Here is a 9,148-nt window from a genome sequence, read left to right as displayed (position 1 = left end):
GGGGGCGGGGCCCACCGTGACGGGCGCGGCGACTGCCCAATCAGAGCGGCGCTGCGGGGTGACGAGAGCCAATGGGCGCCGAGGGGGCGCGGCGCGGCGCGGGGGCGGGCCGGCCCACGGCGTGCGGAGGTTGCTATGGCTGTGGCCGGAGAGCGGCCGCGGCGCGGGCCAATGGGAGCGGGCGGAGCCACTGACGGACGCGGGCGCGGGCCAATGGGCGCGCGGCGCGCAGCGCCGGGGGCGGGCGGTGCGGCGGGGGGCGGCGGGGCCGGCGCGGCGCTAAAGGAGCGCGGCGGGCGCGGGGCGGAGCGGGCGCGGCGGAGCCGGCGGGCGGCGGGCGGGCGGCGGCCGGCGCTGCACAGGTGAGACCGCGGGGCCGGCGGCGGGCCCGGGGCACCGGCGGAGGGCGGCTCGGCGGGGCCCGCCCGCGGCGGGGGTGTGGCGGGGGCGGCGGGCCCGGCACACAAAGACCCCCTTGTTGGGCCGGCCGCCCGCGCCGCCCTCCCCCGCCCCCCCCGCTGCCGGTCCCGGCCCCGGGAGGAGGGGGCCGTTTTCGGCCATTTTCTGCCTTCCCCGCGGGCTCCGGGCGGGGGGCGCGGGGCTGCGGCCGCTCCGGGCGCCGCCGGGCCGAGCCCGCGGCCGCCTCTTTGTCCTTCGGGCCCGGCGAGGGGCAGCGCGGCGGCGGCCCCGGGGCGCTGCTCGGGCCGCCCTGCCCCGGGGGATGCCCCGGCCCCGCCGCGCCCCCCGTCCCCCTTTTGTTCAGAACGTGTGTGGGGGATTTTTGGGATTTTTTTTGCCTTTATTCGCACGTCGTCTGTTGGGAGTGCTGGATTCCTGCATGATAAATGTGCTCATTTGTGTGTTTCATTTGAATGCCATTGTTAGCGGAGGAGCCCTGGGTAGGGTGAGCTGCAGCTTGCTTTGCTTCTGCAGAGGGTCTTTTGTGATGGGCTTTGTGGGATTGAAAGCCCGAGTGGAAGAATGACCCTGAAACTGCCTGTGGTCCCCTGATGTTTAGGTTTATCCTCAGGAACTGCTGTAAACTCAGTTATACCATTCGTATATGACTTGTGTGTGCAGTCATATAGAAATGCATTCATTTCAGTCTTCACCCTTTAATTCCGCTGGGGAACAATAATGGTTAATTTTGTCGTATGAGCTTTATTTGACCTTCAGGTTTCTCTGCCTCTTGGTGTGTAAAAACGGAGTCCTGGCTGCCTTGGGCTGTGTCACACCTGCCCGGGGAGCGCTCAGGACCCGACACCGAGGGGCATTGGCATGCGAGGGTGGCACTGGCGTTCCAGGGCTTTGTTGGAACTTGGGCTGGAGTCTGGCTCAGTGGGGTCAGTCACCTTTCTCACTTGGGGTTCAAAGCTCGGTTATTTAATCTGTGGGCTTCTCGAGCCAAATGTGGCATTCATTGACTAAACCTTCGTTTTCCTGGCGGCGGAGTCCAGCTATCACTTGAGGTGTCCCCTGAACGATTCCATCTTTGTTCATGGAAATTTTCTGTCAGAGGCTCTTCTAAAATACTTTAAATGTTGAGTCATCATATCTTGATTTGAATTAAGCCATCTGTGCTAAGGGATCTGCTCCTCGCACCTCTGAAGAGTTCAGGGACTTCACGCTTGCTTCACGCTAAAGTTGGACAACGTAACGAATCTCTCTGCCTTAGATGGAGACACAATTATCCTATTTAATTATATGCCCTTCTCGGGAGGGTTGGGTTGCAGAACTTCCATCAGGGCACGCGCCAGAGTAGAAAAGGTGACAAATGCAATTTGGGAACCTGCCTGGCTTTGTTCCCAAGCTGCCCTTTGGGTTACCTACTGGAAAAGGCTCCCATAGCCAGTGTGACGTTCTTCAGCAGAAAGATGATGTGTGTTACAAACCAAGACGTTTAAAGTCCTGAGTATGAGGGGTCAGGCTTTACCTCGGTGCTCCCAGATGGATCTGCCAGCCCCAGGAATCCTGGCTGTGATGGCAGTGCCTATGGAAGGGGCAGGAGCCTCTCTTGGCTAGAGCCAGACAGGTAAAATGAATGTGCAGGGGCTCTTGTCAGTCAGTGGTTTTTCTTTCTGCTTCAAATTACCCATGGAGCTGTTGGAAAATCCAGCATCATTCCTTGCAGTGTTTTGAGCCTTGAGGTAAACTTGAGATCTGGAGACATTTTCTGGAATCTGGTGATGTCAGCACTCAGGACCGAGAACAGGAACAGGCTGTAGAAATGCAAAGTTTTTCGGGAAGAATATGAGCAATGTTTAGCTGCCTTGATGGCTTGCAGAAGCCCCAAGCGTCCCAAGTTCTTGTCTGAAGTTGAAAATCCACGTTTTTAAAACACATCCTTTCCGCCTTCTGGTTTCTGCAGCAGAATCCACTGAGCAGATTTATGGGTTTGTATCTCTCTCTGTATTTTTGTTTTTCACTGTTCCATCGCAGCTGAGTTTACTGCCAAGCTCCTGCTCCGTTTGCTCTTGTTCCATATCTAAGCCCAGCACACAGGTGTGTGTTTTCCTGCTTGCAGCTCTTGCTGGGATGTCTCTCCCTTGCTGCTTCACAGTTGGAGCCAGTCCCTGCTGGCTGTGCTGTGCTGGGTTTGGGTGACACTTGACAGGTCACCGACCTTGTGCGTGAGCAGGGGCTCGGTTGTGCAGCAGCTTCTCCATGCTGGGAGAAATGCCTGATGCTGTTTCTCCCAGAGACGATGTTGGTGGTGGATCGTGTAATTGCTGTGCCACAGCTGCACGGATCAGAGCGTGGTTGGTGTGTAACGTGCTCCTTGTTTTTCCCTCTCCTGACAGGGTGACTGGGAGTGGACACCTTCTCTTGCCAGGATGGCACAGCGGTCGGGGCAGGAGGATCCGGAGCGGTACCTCTTCGTGGACAGGGCTGTCATCTACAACCCTGCCACCCAGGCCGACTGGACTGCTAAAAAGTTGGTGTGGATCCCTTCGGAGCGCCATGGCTTCGAGGCAGCCAGCATCAAGGAGGAGAAAGGGGATGAGGTGTTGGTTGAACTGGCAGAGAATGGGAAGAAAGCGCTCGTCAATAAAGATGATGTTCAGAAGATGAATCCTCCCAAGTTCTCTAAAGTGGAAGACATGGCAGAATTAACCTGTTTAAATGAAGCCTCTGTATTGCATAATTTAAAGGATCGCTATTACTCTGGGCTCATCTATGTAAGTACTAATTTTGGGATCCATTCTGGGTGCTAATTCAGCTGACCTTACCTGATTCCCAACCCTACTGTTTGGGTAGGTCTTGTCTTTGATTTTGGCAGCCTAAATGCTTTATATCCATAGCATTTACATTAGTCCAAAGTCTTTTTCTGTGCTGTGTACCGGTCAAGAACTCTGTCATGAAACAAATAATACAATTCTGTGAGCATCTTTTAGCCACAGAATGTGAAATGACAGCTTGGGGGGCTCTGCTCGTGCTGCTCCTTGGAGCACTTGCCTCCTGCTGAACCAATCCAGGGAGCAGTGGCAAGTGGCTTCCTTGAGCTGAGGGAGGTGACAAACCCTCACTTTGCTGAATTGCTGTGTTTAATTGCTCATGGGAATGAGCACATCTCTTGTTTTAACTTGCTGCATGTTAAAAATGGCAATAAGAGGCTCTGCTGGTATTTAAAAGATGAAGTTTGAGAGTACTGGGAGTGCAAAATGTCTTTTTGGAACTGAGTATCAGCCTAGTGGCCAGGAAGGGATGTGTTCAAGCGCTTAAAATAAACCAAGAAGATAAAGCTTTTTTTTCCCAGTGGTTTTGAAGAACTAATTGAACATCTGGCTTATCACCATCTTGCTCTGGAGCTGGGAATCACAGCACCAAGGGTGCAGTGATTCTGCAGGTCTGACCCTGCTCCTCCCTTGGGCTCTGCCCTAGGTCTGTGCCTTCAGTTGGGAGCAGCTCCTGCTCTCTTGGCAGGCTGATTGCACAGTGACTTGTAGGGTCAGGGAGTCAGGAACAGCTACAAGGAGACTTTCTGTCTCAAAAGACACTGGAACATCTGCTTAAATGTGTGGTTCACTTTATAAACACTTAAAGCTTAGTCCATTTTATTTAGGCCTGGTAGTTGGCTCATTTTCCCCTCATTTTCTGGGGATTAGGGGTTACATTTTTAGCTTGACCCTTGGTAATATTTGGACTTATTAAAAATTATATACAACAACAAAGTGGTTTTTTATATTTGTGTGTCCTTGTCCGTTTCCTCTTCCAAGGCCTTGCACCAAGGTGCTCACAGCAGAGCTGGGTGAAAAATACTTCTGGAATGATTCCTGCATAAGGAAGCTAATTTGGTAATTAATACGGACTGGATTGAAAACTAAAACACGTTGATAGGTCAAAAGTTTTCAGCCTGTGTATCAATCCTGATGATGGCTGTTATGAAATTCGTTACAGCTATCATAGCCCTATGTCATTATGAAGGTTAAAAACCTGCAGGCCTCAAATGTCACAGCAAGCTCTAGTGCAAGGACTGCAGCCAGCACACACAGCCCCGGATGCTTCTGGGGGATGGTGTCAGAACCTGTCCCTCGTGTACACACAGAGGCTACAGGGCTGTGTCCTGCGTGGCTGACAAACCCTCCCTCTGTGAGAGACTGGCTGCTCGTGTGTGTGCAGTTTGTGAGGTCCTACAGGTGCCTTAGCTCTGTTCCCTTCTCTGAAGGATTCGTTCTTTCTCTGTTCCTTGGCTGTGTGACGCTGCTGCCGCGCAGGGCGATCGGTGCATGTGGATATTGTGACAGACTTCCCTGCCCCCAGCTGGGAGAAGTTGGTTGGGGTTAAGAAGCTCCTGGATTTGTCTTTACTGGAGGCCTGAGTTACAGGGACATTGCTGGAGGATGCTGCTCTTGCCAAGACCAGTGGTTCAGTACAGCTGTAATAATTGGCTTCTCAGCTGAAATTCAAACCTGGCTTACTTTGTGAAGGTGTGGAGAAGAGCAGTGGTGAGAAGTGTCAAGGACTGAATGCTGCAAAGATTCACAGGCCAGAGAGGAACTGCAAGAACTCGAGCTGGTGGGGGTTTTAGGGTTGGGGTCTCTCCTGGGGATCCCCACACTTTCATGAATGTTGCTGCTGCTGGCACAGCCCAGAACCACTGCCCCCAATTCCTGGGTAAGGGAATTCTCCTGGTGTAAGGAAAAGAGCCAAAGTTACCTGAGCTGAAGTGAGTTCTGGTGGTTTGGCCATAATGACAGGAGCTGGTAAAATGTTTGATTTCCAGGTTATTTCCCCATTATAACCAAACAAATCTTCAATGTTGGTGTTGGTCTCAAGCAGTTGAGGTGCAGGTGTGAATCCGATTTGGTGTCTTGGCATTTCCCAACAGGCAGCATGCAGTGTTGCCTTTCTAGGAAGTGGAAGATGCAAGAATGTCAACTGAAGCAGACACATGTTTCCTTTCAATCCCTAGAAAGGAAACAAATGAGTTGAGGGATTTGGCCAGTGGGTCCAGTCATCTGCCTGTAATCTCCATGTCCAGATGACGCTGCTGCAGGAACTGGGAGGCTGACTAAAGCCCAAAGTGACCTGGGCACTGATGCTCACTTCCAAGAGTTTCATTTAACATCCAAGTAGGGATGGCCAGGAGTTTCTGGAACTTGCAGCATCTCTAATGCCTGCCAAGTGACATGATCTCAGGCTCTGAGCATCACTGCTGAGCTGTGGGAGATGAACACAGGTGGAGAGTATGGAAGATCAGTGGCTTGTAAAGGCATGATGTCAGTGCTTGGTCTGTCTTTTGGGGGTCTGTTCATGGCAGCACAGAACCCAAAAGGGATCCGGAATTGTACAAGAACTGCTGGGGAGGGTGGTTGGAGTGTAAATTATGGTGATCCCAGTTTTGCTTTGGAGATGAAATAACGTTAATTTCTTGTTCCACTTTTGACATCACCTATTCCATTTCTGGCCACAAGGTTTATTTGGAGTGTAAGTGCTGGTTCTGTGAAGGTGCAGCCACCACAGCAGGTGGTTTATTTATTGTTTTCTCATTACTTCTGCCTTTGCTTGGAGTTTTTACTCTCCCTTGTGTTTCACAGCTAAACTTCCCTAAATCCTGTGCTTTTCTAGGGATATCAGTGTTTTTTATGTATCATTTGAGCCATCTAAATTGATCCTTCATATCCTGCTGGAGTGGGTTTTGGTTCCTGTAAATGCTTGTGAATGTTGATTCTTCAGCTTCAAAATGGAACTATTCTGCCTGCCCTGCTTTGGAGTGGCCAGCTTTAATCCTGGCTTCAGCCTGCATTAGTGACATCCTTCAGCTGCAGATCAGGAACTGGAGGTGGTTCACTGGGAGGGCACCCAGGAGGAATACCCACAGGCTTAGGAGGTCCTTTGAAGATTTGGAATAAACATGATTTTGCTCAGACGGGTTTTGTGGTGGTTCTTGAATATCCTTATCCCATGAACTGAGTTCCAGGTGACTTTCTGGGGGTGTTGATTTAAGAAAGGAGTAGTTCTAGTCAAAGGTTTGGGTCACTGAGGTCTGTACCCTGAGTGAGGAAACATCTTTATTCGTATAAAACCTGCATGTAAAATGCCACTGTGGAGGCTTCTAGATATCAGCCCTAGAGTTTGGTTTGTGCCTGCAAAATATGATTTCATAGGGGGAAGAAGTCTTTAAATCAGATAATGAGATGGAGAAATGAAATCCACTGGTAAGAGTCCCTCAGCCCTGGATGCTGCTTTTTCAAGACCACACTTAATTCTTAGTCACAAGCTGTTACAGACAAGATTACTGCTCTGGTAATTTTCCCTTCACGAGGTTTGGGGTTTTTCAGGAGCCACCTTCCAAACTTGTCATGTTAGTCCTTCTTTTCACTTTAAGGGCAAGATGATCTTTTTTTCTTTTTGAGCTCAATACTAATTTTAACACAAACTATGCCACTTCTAGAGCTGCAAAAAGCAAAGTGGTTCCTAATCACTCCAAATAATGTTTTAGTGCTTTGTTAAGCAGCATTCTGGATGTAAGTTTTGTAGTATTGGGAATTTTGAAGTCATAAAACATCCGAGTGGATTGGGTTGGAAGGGACCTTAAAGCACATCTTGTTCCTGCCTCTGCCATGGAAGGGACATCTTCCACCACCCCAGGTGGCTCAGAGGCCTCATCCAGCCAGACTGCTCAAAAATGTATGAAAGGCACTTCTGTTGATGAAAATGCAGGTAATTGCATGGATCAGGAATGTAAATACCTCATTCCTACTTCCATGGAAAGCAGCTTGTTCTTGATATTGCAAACCCTGGCATTGGAATGAATAAGCTACTAACTGTTAATACTTCTAAGTCAGGGCGAGGTGACACTTTCCCCAGCAATATAAAGCTCTTTTGATGGCAAGCAAGACTCTTCAATCCCACTTTTAAAGCATATTTTAAATTTACAAACATCACCTTATGCATCTCTTGTGAACAGGAATTGTTTTGTCAGACCCAGCGGGTCTCTCATGGTTGTACAGGTTGGACACAAGGTACTGATTTTCCAGGGAAGCCCAACTTTGGAGCAGCACATGGCTGTGTTTTAATGGTTTGACTGGTGAGTGCAGGTGAACACCTGAGGAGTTCTGGGATAAATGGCACGTTTCCCACTCAGTGGGTCTAGAAACATTCGAGTCTGAGTAGCTGTTCTAAGATGGGCTGGCAGGACCAGAAGTGTGTGTGGTGCAGTCAGGAGTTCCCACTCCTGTACCCACTGCAGTAGGATGGGATGAAGGAATTGCTCGCTCAAACATAGGGTGTAATTCAGCTGCAGTAAAAACCAAGGTATTCCAAATTCAATGGGCTTTATAGTCATTTATTTTAAAAAATGTTGCTGTTGCCACATCTGCTGTAGGCCCAGCTTTCCTGGAGGAAGGCCCTTGCCCACAGCTGGCTGTGTGGCTTTCTGATACCCCCATAAATCATTGCAGCTTCTCCTTAACTGCTTCCTGACCTCATTCAGTCAGAAGGATTAAAATGAACAGAATTTCTCAAATGCTTGACTTCGATTAACACGTGCCAGTATCCAGATGGCCTCCTGTGGCTGGTGGGGGATGTGGAGGAGCCCCTGGGCTACATTTGGGGGCTCAGGTACCCAGGATGTGTGTGCTGTGGGGAAAGTCAGGTTAGAGCTCACTGGTTTTGCTGTTCCTTGAGGAAGGACAAAAAGCTGGTGAAGCTTGAGGAAAGGTTTAGATTCAGCTTCAGAGTCCCCCAAACTCCAGTGAGCTGTGCATTATCTTCCTCGCCCACTCCCCCGTGTTTTTTTAAGCCAAGACTTCTGAGAAAGCATTGGAAGCTGTTTGTGTGAGGCTGAGAGTTCCTGGAAGCCTCCTGCTGGTTCTGCTCTCCTGGCACAGGGCTGCTGGGTTTTCTTTCCACCAGTGAAGTAGAAAACGTGCTCACTATTGTGCAAGTAAAACACTGCAGCAGGTATTTGTTGCTAATTGCAAGTGTTACCTCTCTAATGGGTCTGCAGCCCTGTTATTTCATTTTCAAATGTGCTTTCCACTGTATTGGAACAGAAGAGGGAAAGAATGTGAGCTATGCCATAGTTCCCAGTTCCAGAGCCTGCTGTGGGTGGCAGCTCTTAGAGCACTGCACTGGAGGAGCCGTCTTTAAGCTGTTCCTTCTGTTAAGCTGCTGCCTCCTGTGAGGCCTGAGTGTAACCTAGAACAATCTGTGGTATTATATAAGCATCTGTGTTCTAATTGCTTTAATTTTCCTGCTGGTCCAGTTGGGAATGTTTTGTGTTACTGAGTGTCAAAGATTGGTGTTAAAAGAAACCGGCAAGAAATGGAGTTTGTTACTTAATTCCATCTTTTTTCCTAACACAAACCAGTCACTGGATCTAATACTCAGTGTGTGGCAGAAGAAACTCTGGGGTTCACGTTGGTGGAACTGCTTTGGCACAAGAACTTTTTTTTGTATTAACTCTGATTTTTGGAAGACTCCTAAATGTGATCAAGTTGAGGGAACTCAGTGCAGGACTTAAGAGAAGTGAATCAATGCCTATCAGGCAGAGGTATGCAAAAGTGCTTGTTCTTGTCAAACTCAGTGCTTCTATAAAAAAGGGTGGATTGAAAGTGTAAAAAGGAGCAGCTTTGTGTCGTGGACTCCTGTCCAAGCGCTCAGGTCAGTGCACTGTGCTGCAGGACAGCCCTCCAGCCCCGTG

General features: G+C 49.8%; 1 protein-coding gene across 4 annotated transcripts in view; it reads left to right on the top strand.

Moving 5' to 3' along the window:
• The first annotated feature begins 321 nt into the window (after positions 1-321).
• MYH10 (myosin heavy chain 10) overlaps positions 322-9,148 on the top strand; it is a 91,637-nt gene continuing 82,810 nt past the window's right edge. For all 4 annotated transcript variants that reach the window (XM_032129192.1, XM_032129190.1, XM_032129191.1 and 1 more), the window contains exons 1-2: positions 322-362; positions 2,802-3,179. In XM_032129192.1, the coding sequence (XP_031985083.1) occupies positions 2,835-3,179 (345 nt within the window). In that variant the 5' untranslated portion in view covers positions 322-362; positions 2,802-2,834. The remainder of the gene's footprint in view (positions 363-2,801; positions 3,180-9,148) is intronic.

The sequence above is a fragment of the Corvus moneduloides genome, chromosome 19 (genome assembly GCF_009650955.1).
Source record: "Corvus moneduloides isolate bCorMon1 chromosome 19, bCorMon1.pri, whole genome shotgun sequence".
NCBI classification, from domain to species: Eukaryota; Metazoa; Chordata; class Aves; order Passeriformes; family Corvidae; genus Corvus; species Corvus moneduloides.
The sequence above is the reverse complement of the archived record's forward strand: the minus strand, read 5'-3'. Positions and strand labels throughout refer to the sequence as shown.